The sequence below is a fragment of the Epinephelus lanceolatus genome, chromosome 3 (assembly GCF_041903045.1).
Source record: "Epinephelus lanceolatus isolate andai-2023 chromosome 3, ASM4190304v1, whole genome shotgun sequence".
NCBI lineage: Eukaryota > Metazoa > Chordata > Actinopteri > Perciformes > Serranidae > Epinephelus > Epinephelus lanceolatus.
Genome location: NC_135736.1, coordinates 17,035,569 through 17,052,791, shown reverse-complemented (window position 1 = coordinate 17,052,791; position 17,223 = coordinate 17,035,569). Strand labels below are relative to the sequence as shown.

At 41.0% G+C, this 17,223-nt stretch overlaps 3 protein-coding genes across 3 annotated transcripts; all 3 read left to right on the top strand.

The window, feature by feature from the left end:
• Positions 1-926: 926 nt before the first annotated feature.
• On the top strand, positions 927-6,483 carry kpna7 (karyopherin alpha 7 (importin alpha 8)). The gene is made up of 12 exons (XM_033624771.1): positions 927-1,084; positions 1,158-1,301; positions 1,373-1,458; positions 1,771-1,939; positions 2,174-2,273; positions 2,572-2,654; positions 3,256-3,342; positions 3,469-3,645; positions 5,264-5,497; positions 5,694-5,876; positions 5,987-6,133; positions 6,320-6,483. The coding sequence occupies exons 1-12, from the start codon at positions 1,019-1,021 to the stop codon at positions 6,404-6,406; spliced, it is 1,563 nt and encodes a 520-aa protein (XP_033480662.1). The 5' UTR covers positions 927-1,018; the 3' UTR covers positions 6,407-6,483.
• A 1,829-nt stretch (positions 6,484-8,312) lies between these two features.
• LOC117254567 (ecto-ADP-ribosyltransferase 4-like) lies at positions 8,313-10,831 on the top strand. Its single transcript, XM_033622920.2, has 3 exons — positions 8,313-8,372; positions 8,650-8,736; positions 9,839-10,831. Exons 2-3 carry the CDS (start codon positions 8,662-8,664, stop codon positions 10,754-10,756), a joined length of 993 nt encoding a protein of 330 aa, XP_033478811.1. The 5' UTR covers positions 8,313-8,372; positions 8,650-8,661; the 3' UTR covers positions 10,757-10,831.
• Positions 10,832-12,306: 1,475 nt separating this feature from the next.
• LOC117256077 (uncharacterized) lies at positions 12,307-16,476 on the top strand. The gene is made up of 2 exons (XM_033625407.2): positions 12,307-12,584; positions 14,555-16,476. The coding sequence occupies exons 1-2, from the start codon at positions 12,413-12,415 to the stop codon at positions 15,820-15,822; spliced, it is 1,440 nt and encodes a 479-aa protein (XP_033481298.1). The 5' UTR covers positions 12,307-12,412; the 3' UTR covers positions 15,823-16,476.
• Positions 16,477-17,223: the final 747 nt, after the last annotated feature.

The following is a 17,223-nucleotide window of genomic DNA, read 5'->3' as shown; positions in this document are numbered from 1 at the left end:
CACATGTAGGTCAGGTGAAAGTTATGTTATGCTGCCATCTATTGTTCAAAACAGGCAATGATTGGTCCACAAGTTATATTACACTGCAGAATTTTAAGGCTTTTGATAATTATTTAATAATTTCACTTCATTCTCAATGGATATTGTTTTTTTTTTAATATTATTGTCTTAATAATAATAATTAGTAATGGTAGCACTAGGATATAAAACAATATCACAAATATTCTATTACAAATTAATGTTCTGCACCTAAAATGTTACTTAAGTAAAAGTACTGGCATCAAAATATACTTTTAAGTTAAAGTATTCATTATGCAGAATGGCCTGTTTCAGGAAAATGGCTATGATTGGACTACAATTATTAATGCATTAATGTGTGAGCATATTTTTAATGTTGCAGCGTATAAAAGTGGAGCTACTTTTGACTATTTTATCTGCTGGGAAGCTTGTGAATTTCCCCCTGGGGAACAAAAAAGTTTCATCTGAACCATGATTTATTTGTATCATTAATCTGAATTTATAGAGTAACTACGGTAGGGTAAGAAGTACAACATTTGCCCATGAAATATAGAGAAGGAGAAGTATAAAGCAGGACAAATGGAAATACTCAAGTAAATAGTACCTCAAAATTGTACCGTACGGTACTTGATAATGTACTGCGTTACTTTCCAACACTTAAAAAGACGCCTTAGGAACATAAATGTCTGAACAAACGTTATCAAGAACATAGACCAAGGCTTATAGTAGCCCTACAGCTTTCACAGTAGCCCCACTACAAGACAAAAAGATAAAACACAGATCTTTGGTGAACCTAATTGGCGCCGGAGGGAAAGGTTACCTGATTGAAACGCTCCCAGCTGCACGTGAATACATCAGTAGGGGCGTTACATCAATCACACTTAATTAAATTCACCTGAGGCTGCTTTCCCTCTTATAACCTCCCTGCGGAAGTTTCATTAAGTTTTCATCTGTCCAAGTCAAGCCGAGTGTACGCGTCCACCGTGCGTAAAAATCCACCATGCCCACCAAGAATGTTACTACGGAGCGGATATCCAAGTTCAAAAACCACGGGAAAGATCCGGCTGTAAGTTGAGGGTGTATTTTCAAGGTCGCACGTATTGCTAATTTTACTTATCCTGCATCTTGGCCTCTTGTAGAAACTCCGGGAGAAAAGGATCACGGTGAGCGTAGAGCTGCGCAAAGCTCACAAGGATGAAAGTTTCCTCAAGAGGAGAAACATCACGCTGTCGTCTCTCCCGGACGAAGAGGCCCTCTCACCCACGTACATTTCTAACGAGATGGTCAGTTCAAAGGAACCTTTAACGAGTCCGTTCAAACTGGTGGAGCCTCTAACTGTGTATCTGTCCCTCAGGTGGCCTTTTTACCCATTGAGGATATCATTAAAGACGTGAACTCAGAGTGCAGGGAGTCCCAAACGCGAGGCTGTCAGGCAGCCAGGTGAGCCATCAGGGGTCATTACTGTAGCCTTTGTATAACACAATTACTTACGCATAAGATAATGGAGATACAATTTCTGTGGAAAAGAAAATTGGTTTGATAATGTGGTGTGGCATCAAATGTGTCATAAATCCTACCTTTCTGATTCAAGATGTCACTTGGGGTCTCTGGGAAATAGCACTTGGGTCCATTTTTAACAATTTTCTAACATTAAACAAGTGTGTAGACTGCTTGAATATATTTTCGATGTTCCACCCATTGAAAATAATCAAGGCAGGAAAAACGAGGGTAATATGAACATTGTTCCCTCAGGAAACTGCTGTCTCAGGAGCGTAACCCTCCTCTGAAGGAGATCATAGATGCAGGCCTGCTGGGCCGCTTTGTGTCCTTCCTGTCTATGGACGATGAGCCGACTCTGCAGTTCGAAGCAGCCTGGGCTCTTACAAACATCGCCTCTGGAACATCTTGGCACACTCAACAGGTGTGAACAGTTTAAAAACTTGTGAGCAGAGACATGGTGGACCAAATGCTTAACATGACTGATGCAGTTTGACTGGAACAGGTTTGCATGATCTTGATGAGATGGGCTGATAAAATGTTGTCCCTCAAACAACTCAATTTTAAAGACAGACTCTTACTAAATTTACTTGAGTCTTGAAGGTGTTCAGTTTTCCTCGTGGCATGAATTCAACATAACAGTGTATTTGTGTCTCAGGTGGTGGAACATGGGGCTGTACCAGCTTTCATCGCTCTGCTGGCCTCACCATTGCTGCACATCAGTGAACAGGCTGTCTGGGCTCTTGGAAACATTGCAGGTAAAAAGCTAAATTGAATTTATGTGTTGGGTTCCCATCCTGTCTGGATTTGAATAAATCAGCATGTTTAAGAGTGGTTTACAAAAGTACAAAACTTGTGGTTACTCATTTAATGGACCACTTTATGGACTGTAATTTGATTATGAATTGACCCTAGCTCATGTCTTTAAAGTTAATATGGCCGTCTGTTTTGCAAAGTACTTACTGAGTTTTGAAATATACATCTTGTGGTAAACAGTATCTACAACTACTTTACTGTGGCTAGCTGTACTAATGTCGCATGTTAACTTCTTCACAGGTGATGGCGCCGCTTATCGAGACGTCCTGATTGACTGCAATGTTGTCCCAGCCTTACTGGCCCGCATCTCCCCAGACACGCCAGTAAGTCAAAACTTGACAGACCAGCTCCAGTTATGCACTTAGTCTATTTTTCATTTCACTCGAGTTTGACAACTTTATCATGGGGATCAGGGGGAAAATTGCTTCTAGTTAAACTGATTTTCAAAGCCTGAAAAGTTTGCTTAAACATGGACTTCTTAAACTTAACTGCAAACTAATTTTGGAGATTTGGGTATGTTGTTCTTCTAGTGGCTAATGTCGCGTCACACCACCAGCCTCAAGCACACACGAGCATGGTGTGGCATCCATGTATCAGTCATTTCAACTGAAATCTTTGAAGCCGATCTGTGTGACTTGGAGTTTACATATGAGTGCCCAAAAACCAGCCAAATACTGCTGTTCGATAATGAAGTTTTAATGGCTAGTGTTGTCAGTCCACAGCATTTTAATCCTCAAACATCCAGTGACATCACTTCAGCTCCCTCTAGGGCCACAAAGGCTTTATAAAACTTCTTTACACATGCATTAGTACTCCCAAGAACTGTACATGTTAATGTAATATGCTGAGTTTTCCACAGCTGTGGGGCAGAAGGTTAAATTTGCTTCCATAGTCCTGTTGGTTATACTGCATTTGTCACTCCAGATTGGCTACCTGCGTAATCTGACATGGACGCTGTCCAACTTGTGTCGAAATAAGAACCCATTCCCACCTATGTCTGCAGTGTTGCAAGTAAGTGAAACCACAGCTTGGTAATGAGCAACCTCACAGATGTATGTGAGCTTGGCACCCAGTGCATCAGAAGATTCACTCCAGCCCAGAAAGGTGCCATAATATTGTTACCTGTTGTTCCTTCAGGTGCTTCCCTCTCTGATCCAGTTGCTCCATCTCAGTGATAAGGACATCTTGTCTGATGCATGTTGGGCAATCTCCTATCTCTCAGACGGTGACAATGACCGCATTGATGTTGTGGTGAAAACTGGGATCGTCCCTCAGCTGGTGGAGCTCTTGAGCCACAACGAGCTCAGTGTTGTGGTAGGGTGGTCTTGGATTATTCAACCTTCCTAAGTATTCTAGCACACACCATAACTTTAACTAATCTGGACTTAACAAGGAGAGCCATGTATGAGAACAAAGATCTGACATTCCTGCATGTGAGACAGTGGCTACGGTTACATGATGGCTTCTCATTCGGAATGAAATAATTCGGAATGAAATAAATCTGAATGAAATCATTCAGACTTAAAGTTTTTCCAGGTAGTTTACATGGGAAATATTCATTCCGAATGAGGGTTTACATAGATCAGTTCAATCGCCTTTATTCAGGTCTGTGCAAGGTTTGGGCCAGGGAGCGTTTCTGATTGGATAGGGGGCGGGGCGGATGTTACGTGTTTACGTTTACCGGAAGAAAACACTGTAGTCCTCGCTCCGGATAACAAGATGCTTGACGACGCCGTTCTTAGTGCCTTTTTCGGGCGTGTTATGCTTATATTCTTGAAGCAGCAGTACGACAACAACCTTGTTCTGCTAATGCTTCATCTGTTGAGGAGGAGAAGGGAGGTAGAAGGTCGAAGAAGGGAGACAGAAGACCGTGCTGTGGCGAATGGAAACCGGTGAGTGCAACAAGTCTGACTGCTCTATCTCAGCCCATTGCTATGCAGCCCGTTGCTATGCGCGCTATATACGTCATTGCGCCAGAAGGGCAAGGAAACGAGCATGCGCAGAAAGACCGGAATGTACTTAAAGAGGAATGAGTGTATACATGCACACAAAATTCTTTCATTCGGAATGACGAACAGAATAAACCACCCCCTTTAATCAGATTTAATTTTCAATCGGAATGACCGTTTACATGACCACTTTTAATCGGAATGGCCTTTCATTCCGATTAAAAGTGGAGTTAAACTGTGCATGTAAACGTACTGACTATGACCAGATAGCCACTTCCTTAAGGCTCAGTTATTCTCTGTAACTGTAACTGCCTCCATACATCCATGAGTACTTTATGTTGGCATACATCCATTAGAGGGCAGAGTCATGTTTCTGATAACAAATATGGGGACAGAGGAGGTTGTAATGTACCTTTTTTAGAGGCAGCGTTCATAGATTTTCTAGCTTCGGGTTTACTTCTGTAGTATGCTGCCAACTTGCTTTTTTTTTTTTTTTGCCACAATATTACGTGACCACTGGGAAAAAATTGCTGCAATGCTGAGCGACTTCCCTGGGGTCCTGATTGCACCATGAGGACGTTTCTTTTCCCTATATTGTATATTTGTTTAGTGTGCCATTTTTACAATGTCTTCATATCCATCAGTCACATCTGCTTGAACTTCACTACACCACACCCATAATCTCCAACAACAGTACTACGTTTCGTCTGTATCCATAATCTTTTAGAACATGTGGACAAAATAAACGCAGAGTACGAACAGATGGTGCCATCTGTGTCAATATATACATATCTAACATTGAGCATAAGTGAGCCTCCAGTAATGCTACATGTTGTGTGTTGTATAAGTAGCACCTCAGAATGGCCACTTGAAGATTTTACCTTTTTAAACCTTGTTTTCAAGTTGGGTCATCAACCAGAATTTTATTCACTGCCCTTTGACTGCCTGTATTAAAGTTAATCAGTTACCTGTCTGTCCTCTAGACCCCGGCTCTTCGCTCAATCGGGAACATAGTGAGCGGCTCAGACCTGCAGACCCAGGTGGCCGTCGATGCTGGAGTTCTGAAAGCTCTACCACAACTGATGAGGCACCCGAAGCCCAGTGTGCAAAAGGAGGCAGCATGGGCGTTGTCAAACATTGCAGCAGGACCCAGTAAGCAAATCCAACAGCTCATCACCTGTGGCCTGCTCCCTCCTCTGGTGGAACAGCTCAGAAATGTGAGTAGAACAAGCATGACCTTCTGGACCTTTTCTGTCCAGGAACATACTGTAAGTGTGTGTTTTTTTTTTTTTTTTTTTGGTTTTTTTTTGGTCCATATTTATGTTTGTGGTCTTGCAATGGAGAAGCAAGCAGGGGTTACTTTCACGGTTTTCACCAGACCACAACAAATGTCGGCTGAACAATTTTTCTCAGGGAGACTTCAAAACTCAAAGGGAGGCAGTGTGGGCAGTGACCAACTTCACCAGTGGGGGCACTGTGGAGCAGGTAGTCCAACTGGTGCAGAGTGGGGCCCTGGAGGCGATCATCAACCTACTGCAGGTCAAAGATGCTAAAGTCATTCTGGTCATACTGGATGCCATCAACAACATGTTCATGGTGAGGGGGGGAAAAACTGATCAACGTGTTTGTGCCTAATTATCTTAAAACGTGACAGAATTTAAAATGGGCAGACTGGAGATAGTTTCAGTGACTGTACGTGTTTCCAGGCGGCGGAGAAGCTCGGTGAGACGGAGAAACTCAGCCTGTTGGTTGAAGAGCTGGGAGGACTGGACCAAATCGAGATGCTGCAGAACCATGACAATGATATGGTGTACCAGGCTGCTCATAGCCTCATAGAAAAATACTTTGGTGACGTAAGTAGCCAAATTCCCTGCATTAATATTTAGAGTACATTAAGGTTTGATGTACTGACAACATCTAGGTACATTTTTAAAATTAATCGAAAACTTTGCGTAAAGCTTCAATATTAACATTTAAGGGCTCGAACATAAATGTCTTATTTGCAGTGTTGAAATCTGCTAAGTTTTTCTCTCTCCTAGGATGAGGTTGTGGGAGTCCAGGTTGACAGTACAGAAGACGCATTTGTGTTTAAGACCCCTGATGTTCAGCGCTCCTTTGAATTTTAAACGCAACTATTGTATGTTTAATTTGTTTGATATTTCATGTTGAAGAATAAATAAAGGTTGTAAACATTTACTGTTAAGTATATTTGCATCTTTAGCCATTGCATTATTAATGATTGCGTCAAAATTTAATTGGGCCTGTATAAAAGCCACATGATCTATGGCTTAGAAATGGCCAACAAAATATATTTAAAGAATATTTATTCTATCAAAGTGGTTCACAATGACTTTGTGTAGCTGAATAAACCCTGGTCTACCACCTCTGCAGGACAGTTAAACTGAACTGCATTTTCTAATAACATCTTAAAAAATATGAATTTCTTGTGAAAAATTGAATTTGCTGACACAATTCCTGAGCAAGACTTGGAAGATGAAGGGCAGTTGGGCAAGCAGTCGAAGGGACTTCCCAAACAAAATCCTCACTTGGTTAAACATGTGTTTCACCAGAGTGGCTATTCTTGTTGACTCTTTGGATTTCAGTTTTGACTTCCTCGTTGATGAAATGCAAACCTCACTATTTCACTTACAAGTAAAAAAGGAAACTCTATGCTTACTCATGACCACACAATATATTAGAAGTAGCTATTCAAAAGCTAGGTGTGGTTTGCATTTGAATTTTTTGTATTGTGCAAAAGGTTTTGCCATCATACATTATAGCTCAGTCGTCTTACGGAGTACTGCGCATTTAAAAATACTTTTTAAAATTTTGTATTGAGTATACAATAACTATTAGTTGTAAAATTAAATAAACACTAAGTCTTGAATTTTATAAGCTGTGGTTTAACTGTTTCAGAGATAATCCACAATCAGATGACTTTAAAGTGAAGACTTTTTCATTGCAGTCTTCACTGAATGTTATGTGGTGTCACATGTTATTTGCGGTTTTAATATTACGTAAAATCTGGCAGTTTCACAGTAAGATTTGTAAAAAGCTTTTTTTTTTTAACACTGAAATTTTATTACACATACTATGGTTTGTATGACCCGATATAAAGATGAGAAATACTGGGTAGAAAGAACAACCCTTTTTTTTTTGGTAAAAGAACATTGACATGTGACAAGGCTTAAAAAAAAAAAAAACAATATGAAGATTAAAAATAACATTACATTGGGTAAAAGTATTTAATTTGACTCAACAGAAATATAAATAATAACCACATATTGGTATGGTTGAATAACCCAATGGAAATAATATAACTCTAAAGCTGGGTCCAAATCACCCATTTTGGGTGTGATCGGTGACCCAGTGGGTTTTATGCCCATGGGTATATTATCTTTATCCACAATGGGTCAGTTCTGTGTTAATCCAAATTGGGTTATAATTGACCTGTTTTTGTGTGCAGAGACTGTCTAAATTAACTGTGAGACCTTATGTCTTTAAGGTTTCCTCCAATGAAAGTTACTTGTTGAACTCTGGCAGTATCTAGCTATGCAGATTTTTCTAAGGTTTTATTACATCTGAGATTTTTGCTGCTGCTTCAGTACAGTGGATGTGAATGGAATATAGTTTGTGGTGCTCATAGCATTTAAGTCACATCTCAAAAATGCACTGCCACTTAACTTGTCCTCATTACACTATCAGCAGTTTTCATTCTGACCATTTCTGCTGTAGACAGTATGACTGATAGAAACTATTGACAGCATTTTCTCACGTGTATCTCAAAACCTGTGCAAGTAAAAACAAAACTATCTGCATGGGTGGATCCCACTTTAAGAGAAAACTGTTTTTTTCTGTAATTTGGGTGAATTTAAATTTGGCTGACCCATTAACCTCGAAACTTCCATCTTTTGGAGGAAATGGGCTTTGCTGGCTGTCTAAAAATATCTGTGGAAATTCTTGGCAAGTACATGAGTGGATGGTTGCATTGGCCCCTCCCCTGCTCTGATGGTAGAAAAGATGGCTCGCATCACACAGACCTGAGACCGCACTGGCACGAGATTCAACCAGTACTTGCTGCACTGTTACCCGGTAAGATCAAATTAAATTATTATTTTTTTTAAGATGGTTTGTTTTATTTTTAGTGTATTGATTATGTTGTGAGTAAATGTTACAATTGGGACATGACACAAGTGAAAAATGTTGCTTTAAGTTTTTTGGTGATAGTGATGAAAAAGTTATCATTGGGGGGGAAAATGTCTCTGGTGCTAATGGTTTTATAATACATTACTATTCACTTAAACAACTCCCTCAGAGGTATGTACCATAATAGGCAGACACACCAAATGCCTTTTTCTTTTTTCTTTAGGTATTCTCAATCATGATGAAGGACGCGATGTTGTTTATTGTCCTCTGCTGCCTCTGCGTGAGGATCAGACCTCTGAATGCAAAGATGGTAAGATAACTGATACATACAGTAACATGCCACTAATATCAAGTGATGTTACAATATTGTAATAGTTTCTGGAATTATGAAGTGTTTTATGCATTGATGCTGAGGCCTCGCTGGTTCAGTAGTTTCAAACACAAGTCTGAAATACCCAAACTTTCAAAAAACAGAAAATCCTGTGGTGTGATCTCATGTTCATTAGCCATTCAGTGATGTTTTAAATCAGAAATGTGAGAGGCAGAAGTTTGAGTTCAGTTTTGCAAATATGGAAAAACGACCTGGTCTCACTCTGGGCCGGATTTTAGAAATAACAAGGTTGTGCGTCATGGCCTCCTTAACAACATTTTGACCAGGTAACAAAGAAATTAATATACCAAGATAAAGGAGTAGTTTTAAAGGGATCTGAAAACTGAAGATTTACACACAAAGGTCAGTTGTCTTTCCTTAGCCTGTGAAAGTTGTACAATGTCTTCTGTAGCGCTGGAGGGAGCTTGGGGCTCGGAGACTACAGATTTATAACAGAAACTCCATGTCACAAACTGGGAGCGTGGAGTTTGTAAGACATCTGCATTTACCAGACATGGATGGTCTAATTATCAAGTTGCATTGTGGGAGATATAGGATGCAGGAATTTTAAGCTTGAGCCATACTAGGAAGATTCATGCCTCCTCTACTTCCATTATTTTCTTAATCCATCCCTTGCAAGTCCAGTGCAGTACTAGAGTGTCCCTTTAAAGTCTCCGACATACTGCCTTAATGCCTGTTTTTTCTGTTGTGTATAAGTATTCAAATATAACTTTATTAGGTGTAAAACATTTAATTGCAGAATATAAACAGATATAAAACTTTGCTGTAAGCCTCCTCTCTACTTGCAAATCTTTGAGGTGCATTTAAACTATTGGAAGATCCTCCATGATCGCGGGGGGAAATGATTTCTGGATCGAGGGAGAATGCTTGGAAGCCTTAGGTAGCATAATGAAAAGCACCCAACTGAACCCAACCTCAACTGAAGTAGACAGGACTGTTTATGTTGCAGCCCTGAGTCCTAATTTATATAGATATAGTAGATGAATTTCCCTTTTCTTAAAACTATTTTTTGTTTTTACAGTTGCCTGAGCAGGATACCGTAAATGCCCTGTTGAGAAGCTCAGACATCCCAAAGTTGGATGCTGAGACATCGCCCCCCCAGGAGGCTACAGTGAACTCACCTTTAGAGTCTGCAGATCCTGTAAATGTTCAGAACACCTCCACCAATTCCTCACTGAAGTCATCTGGTGCCTCAGCACAGGTCCCATCACGTCTGTCCACACTCGTCAGAATCCCTCTGAGCTTGTCTCCGGACTCTGTTGATGACATGTATTACGGCTGCTCCCACAAGATGCTGATCAAAGTGAAACGTCACTACCTCCCCAGGAGCACCAGGGAGGGTCTGCACTCCACATACACAAAACTGTGTGCCCTCAAAGCCATGAAGAATAAGGACATCTATGACCAGCTGTCCGTGAATCACTTCAGGGCTCTGTGTGCCTACACAGCAGGGTCATATGACGACTTAAACCGGGCAGTGCGCAGGGGGAAGGCTACCTATAAGACCTCATTTGAATTCCACGCCCTCCACTTCCTGTTGTCTGACGCCATCCGGCTTCTTAAACTCAACCAAAGAAGCTGCTACACCACTTACCGCAGAAGCAAACTGCTCTTCACTGGGGAAGTTGGACAAACTATGCGCTTCGGCTCGTTCGCCTCCAGCTCCCTCAACAAGAACCTGCGTCAGTTTGGACGGAGGTCCTGCTTTGAGATCCACACGTGTTTTGGCGCCTACCTCAAGACCTACTCAGAGTTTGACTCAGATGAGGATGAAGTACTGATTCCTCCATATGAGATGTTTAATATAGTTTCTGTGGACATGTCAGGAGAGAATGATTTACATTGTGATGTTTTATACAAGCTTGAGACGGCTGGTGTTTACAGCAGTCTCAACTGTCAGGATGTGGAGCCGTTCAGGAGCAGGAGTGTACCATTTTAACACTGTATAAGTTTATTACACCAATATAATGTCTGTAACAAGATCTGTAGCCTCCTCCAGGCAATATGTCCCTCCACTGTCTTCTTGAATTTATTAAAATTATATTTTTTTAAGACTGAGAGTTAATTCTTGACTTTGGAAGCAAACAATCTCAACCTAAGGTCCATTTAGTAGCTGTTCTGGAGATTTAAATTTAATCACATGATCTTCCTCAGCAGCTTGAATTATCCCAGCTGTCATGGAATTGTAGTTGTAGCACTTTAAGGGAAAATGAGTAGGGCTGGGTAATAACTTGCCATTATATCTATCATGATATGATACTAGATATTGTCTTAGGCAGGTGTAGGTGCTGTGTAAGTACTGGGAAAGTATCAAAGGCTCAATCCACAGAGAAATGCACACAAGCTATATGCAGAAACAATGGCTTTAAACAGGCTGTCAGGGCTTCTGTGAAGTTGTGATGTCACACCTATATTACATACATACACACAGTGCTGTTATAGTCATTCTCCACCTGCTACGATGGTGCAAAGATATCAAGAGTGCAGATGTGAAAGACCCAGAAATGCTGACCAATAAAAGCAGACTGGGCTTCTTTGAGAGGGGGGCTTTCAGAGACAGGCTCTCAACTGGAACATTTTGGGTAGAGGGGGAATACAGATACATTCATGCAGACAGTATGATAAAAATAATGTATTTTTAGAATATTAAAGCATGTAAACATGTTCTATTAGAGACCACAAGTACAAGTATGAACCTAAGAATCTGCATAATATGGGACCTTTAAATACCAAAAAACAACTGGTTACAGCCCTGACACAATTGTAAGGGGCTTATAATTATTTATGAGGGGGGGAAGGGGGGTTGTGAGAAAAAGGGAGAGGCATGTCAAATATGTTTTTAAGCACTAGGAAGGGACTTAAGATTTTTATTTTGGCTAAAGGGAGGTTGTATTGTGGTTGGTTGTATTATGTTTATATTGCTGCTGATTCTTAAAACATGTCTACCAAACCTGCAGGCTTAAAAGGCATGTTTTCAACAGTCCTTGGGCACATGATGGGCAACGAATGCTTCCGTCAGAAAAAAAAACACAACTAAATCTGATCTTAAAATAGTGATGTCATCTACATGACTTTATTCTATCTCATTTAAACTCTGGCCAAAAATAAATTGTTTGTACAAACTAACCAGCATGCATGGCAAGAGTGAAAAACCGAGACATTTTTCAGCTGCAGGATTTTGTCTTTAGCTTTTTACTTTTAACTTTGTATACATAAAAGGGCAGGTTTTACAAACCTAGTGATTGATTTAGGGTAAAACGATAAATAAAATAAGATTAAAAAAATAAGTCACACTCCAGCCACCTCTGTCCTCTGTTAAGTGAAGTCAAAGACAGTGGATAAACCAAAGACAGTGGATAAACATATATATAAAATATAAACATACATATAAAATATATATACAGTATCTTTGGTGAAGTCTCTAAGCGGAACAAAAACACATAGCCCACATTTAACCGTCGGAATTTAAGAGTGTAACATCCAGCGGAAGTAAACAAAAGACTAGGCTTGTTATCTGCACTGGTTCATTGAGATAACTGCAGGAGGTTCGCCTTTGAGTAAAACCTCGAGCCACCGTAACTGTGATTAAACAACAATGTCTTCGGCTGAGTATCTGAGAGAGTTTGTTAACGAGAGACTGACTGCTGCTGCTGAGGAAATATTCAGGGTTATTAAAAGGACCATCGTCGTGTACGAGGAGGAGCTCGACCAGCAGCGCAGACTGCTGGACATCGTTTGGAAACCAGAAACAGAGTCACACAGTACAGGTGTGTCAAACTTAATTGTGTTAATAACTCAAATCAGAGGGATACACTCGCCACTTTATTAGGTACACCTTGCTAGCACCGGGTTGGATCCCTTTGCCTTCAGAACTGCCTAGGCTGACCAAACGTCCTCTTTTGCCCGGACATGTCCACTTTTCACGTCCCGTTTGGGGGTCTTTTATAAACTGATGATAATGTCCGGTTTTCCGTGTGTTTGTGTGTGTGTGTGTGTTAGAGTGCGGCACGGGCAGCATATTTCTGTCCGAACCGAACCGAGCCGGACATTATTTAATGACCAAAGCACTGAGTTTGTGTCACACAGTGGTTACAGGCTATTTAACAGCCGGACGTGCTCAGCTGCGGAGAGGGAGACCTCCGTGTTTGAGACGAGAGCGGGAGGCGGGAGGTCCGAAGCTTCTAGCGAGAGGAGAGGGAGAAATAAAACAAAATAAGATAAAATAGGAAAAACCTGTCTCCCTCTTTTATTTTATTTTCAGCGTTTAATCAAGGCAGAGGCGGGCGGCTGGAGGTCCGAGACTTCCAGCGAGGAGAGAGGTAGAAACAAACAGCCAATGTGTGTCTGTGTGTGTTATGTTCAGGTGTTGTCACGTAAATAACAGTGTCCAAGCAATAAACAGGACAGACAATAGGATTTTATTTATTTTTACACTACATTTTCACTGAAAGCTGACTGAATCCGACCCGAGCCCGAATACAATTTATAGCTACATTTTTGACCAAACCCGGCCGACCCATCGGGCTCAGATCGCCACACTCTAGTGTGTGTATGTGTCCCCTATTGGGGCCTATCTGAATTTCTGTCTTTGAGAGATATTATTTTGTAATATAACTGAATTTTCTATCCATACATATAAATTTTAAATATATTAAAATTATAAGGCATCTTTGAGTAAACTGCGAGTATCATTTAAGTAGGCTATGTTGTGGCCGGCCAAGTGTCCTCTTTTTTGGAAATCAAAATATGGTCACCCTAGAACTGCCTTAATTCTTGGTGGCATAGATTTAACAAGTAAAAGGTGCTGTAACAAGAAGATGGGTACACTGTGGTCATAAAGGGATGGACATAGTCGGCAACAATACTCAGGTAGGCTGTGGTGTTTAAACCATGCTCAGTTGGTACTAAGGAGCCCAAAGTGTGCCAAGAAAATATCCCCCACACCATTACACCACCACTACCACCAGCCTGAACCATTGATACAAGGAAGGATGGATCCATGCTGTCATGTTGTTTATGGCAAATTCTGACCCTACCATCTGAATGTTGCAGCAGAAATCCAGACTCATCAGACCAGGCAACATTTTTCCAGTCTTCTATTGTCCAGTTTTGGTGAGTCTATGTGAATTGTAGCCTCAGTTTCCTGTTGTTAGCTGACAGGAGTGGCACCTGGTGTGGTCTTCTGCTGCTGTATCTGCTTCAAGGTTCAATGTGTTGTTTATTCAGGGATGGTCTTCTGCATACCTTGGTTCTAACGAGTGGTTATTTGAGTTCCTGTTGCCTTTCCATCATCTTGAACCAGTCTGGCCATTCTCCTCTGACCTCTGGCATCAACGAGGCATTTTCACCCAGAGAACTGCTGCTCACTGGATAGTTTCTCTTTTTTGGACCATCCTCTGTAAATCCTAGAGATGGTTGTGTGTGAAAATCCCAGTAGATCAGCAGTTTCTGAAATACTCAGACCAGCCTGTCTGGCACCAACAACCATGCCCTGTTCAAAGTCACTTAAATCACCTTTCTTCCCCATTCTGATGCTCAATTTCTACATGTCTAAATGCATTGAGTTGCTGCCACGTGATTGGCTGATTAGCTTATAGGTGTACCTAAGAAAGTGGCTGGTGAGTGTATATAATCCCAATTACTTAAATATAATGTTACACTACTAATTTGCCCATGTCTGCATTTTTTCTCTGCCATCACAGTTGTATCCTATTGCTGTTGTTGTGTGTCCCTGCAGAGCTCCCATATCAACATGTCTGTAAGGAGGAGGAGGTTCTAGCTGACCAGCAGCTCTGTGTTCAGGAGAGGAGCTCCGGTCTGGACCCAGAGCCTCCACAGATTAAAGAGGAACAGGAGGAACTCTGCACCAGTCAGGAAGGAGAGCAGCTTGTACTGAAGCAGGAGACGGATACCTTTCTGTTGAGTCCTCCTTGTGAGGAACGTGACCACAGTGAAGATCAGACTCTGAACTTCAATCCTGACGACTCTCAAAGCGCAACAGACAAAGAGTCTGCTGTCAACATACCAGTGATAATCTCTGTGGTATCAGAAGCACACAGTGACCACCAGCCCCTCTCTCACAGCTCTCATGTTGCTGAGAGCCAAGAACAGAAAGGAAGCCAGCGTGAAGACTCAGGATCAACGAGAAATGCAGAGCTTAAACCCAAGAAAAAACACCATGAAAGCAACGTATACAACTCTACCATGTCAAACATTCACCGCAATACTCACACTGCTAAAAAGTCTTTCAAATGTGACACTTGTGGGAAAGCTTTCAAGTTTAAGGCAAAATTAAACGTACACTACAAAATCCACACAGGTGAGAAACCATATATTTGCAAAACATGTGGGAAAGCTTTCAGACGTAATAACGACTTGACAGTTCATACGAGATCGCACACAGGCGAGAAGCCATTCACATGCAAGACATGTGGAACAGCTTTCAGATATAATAGTGACTTAAAAGTGCACACGAGAATCCACACAGGTGAGAAGCCATTTGCATGCAAGACATGTGGGACAGCTTTCAGACATCACAGTGACTTAAAAGTACACACGAGGATCCACACTGGTGAGAAGCCATACCTTTGTAAGATCTGCGGGAAGAGATTTTGTGTGGTGTCCACTCTGACAAAGCACATGAGAGTCCACACAGGTGAGAAGCCGTACCTCTGCAAAACCTGTGGGAAGAGATTCACTGTCATATCAGCATTGAATAGACACGTCACAATCCACACGGGCAAGAAGCCGTTTCCTTGCAAAACATGTGGGAAAGCTTTCATGTGCACAGCTCACCTGACAGTCCACATGAGAAATCACACAGGTGAGAAGCCGTTCCTTTGCAAGACCTGTGGGAAAAAATTCACTGACATAGCAGTGTTGAAAAGACATATTATAATCCACACAGGTGAGAGGCCATTTACCTGCACAACATGTGGGAAAGCTTTCAGACATAAAAGTCACCTGACAGTCCACATTAGAATCCACGCTGCTAAGAAGTCGTAACTTTGTGTCTCAATCCATTGGGAACCTGTCCTCCAGTGTAAAGCATTCTGCCCACAATCTGGGTGTCATCTTTGACTCTGAGCTCTGTTTCGAAATACAAATAACCAAGGTTGTGCAATCGTGCTTTCATCAAATTACAAACATTTTAAAAGTAAAACATTTTTTTATCTCAAGCGGACCTTGAAAAAGTTTTTCATGCTTTTATCTCATGACATCTTGATTGAAGGAAACTGGGCATTTTCCGTCAGAGCCCCACAGCTGTGGAGCTCCTTACCTGAGGAACCTAGGTTGGCACACTCAGTGTCGTTGTTGAAAACACTCCTCAAAACAAACTTTTACAGGAAGGCATTTTTTTAACAGTAAATCTGTTGTGTGTCTTAGCCTATGATCAATGTTTTATTGCTGTTTTTATCTTGATGGTGTATACTGTTTTATTTGTCTTATAAAGCACTTTGTAACTGTGTTTTGAAAAGTGCTTTACAAATGAAGTTTATTGTTATAAGGCATATAGGATCTCATAGAGACAAGCTGCCTTGTGTTTGTAAAATGTGAAAGATGATTCAGTTCTGGTTCTCGGGCAGAACACACAAAGTCACACAAGTGAGGAGTTACATAATTGCAGCACTGACTGAATAAAGTACGATTCCCCATTTAGAGACGGTCACAATATGTTGAAGTATCTTTTTAAAAATACCATCAAGTTTTATTGAACTAACCCTAATTTTTATTAAAATTTCTATTGTCAACAGCATTTTATTTAAACAATCTGCCAGTTTTTTGAAAAATCTTTGTTACACAGCGAGTGTATCAAGTCCATGTCCTTGCAGCAGCAGCAGCTGCGAGTTCTATTTCAACCCATAGCCTGTGCTGTATGTCATCCTCTCTCTCTCTCCCCCTTTCAATCTGAAGCTGTACTATCAAATAAAGGCAAAAAGCCCCCCCCCCCAAAAAAAAAAGAGAGAGAAACATTCCATATGTGTGTACAGTCAGGACTGCCTCCTGACATTTACGGGCAGTTAGTAGCTGCAGAGGAGCCACAGTTTTCTGACAGTGTTATGGACTCTGTGTATGAGCTGATAATCTTGCCTTGTTTAGTGATTGTCAGTCAAAACATTTTGTTTTCACCAAGTTTATTTTGTACGAGGGAAAGTGGGTTTATAAATCCCTTTGTTTCCTTTCATCTACAAGAGGTGTCATTGTGAGCTGTGTGCACAGAGCAAGAAACACACGTCGACTTAAGTTTTACACCCTGTACCAAGTTTACAATTATAGTATGCATTGCAGTTTATGTAATATTAGTTTTTTATAGACTCCTTATTTCAGTGACTACCAGCATGCGCACAGCTGTAATTTTAACAATACCAAAGAATGACAAAGGTCCTATGCAAATGAGTAATTACA

Excerpts from the sequence above, each read along its gene's own strand:
- kpna7 (XM_033624771.1), top strand. The coding sequence starts at position 1,019 with ATGCCCACCAAGAATGTTACTACGGAGCGGATATCCAAGTTCAAAAAC. Across the intron at positions 3,646-5,263 it reads ACAACGAGCTCAGTGTTGTG|ACCCCGGCTCTTCGCTCAAT; the intron begins GTAGGGTGGTCT and ends TCTGTCCTCTAG. Across the intron at positions 5,877-5,986 it reads CCATCAACAACATGTTCATG|GCGGCGGAGAAGCTCGGTGA; the intron begins GTGAGGGGGGGA and ends ACGTGTTTCCAG.
- LOC117254567 (XM_033622920.2), top strand. The coding sequence starts at position 8,662 with ATGATGAAGGACGCGATGTTGTTTATTGTCCTCTGCTGCCTCTGCGTG. Across the intron at positions 8,737-9,838 it reads GACCTCTGAATGCAAAGATG|TTGCCTGAGCAGGATACCGT; the intron begins GTAAGATAACTG and ends TTGTTTTTACAG.
- LOC117256077 (XM_033625407.2), top strand. The coding sequence starts at position 12,413 with ATGTCTTCGGCTGAGTATCTGAGAGAGTTTGTTAACGAGAGACTGACT. Across the intron at positions 12,585-14,554 it reads AACAGAGTCACACAGTACAG|AGCTCCCATATCAACATGTC; the intron begins GTGTGTCAAACT and ends GTGTCCCTGCAG.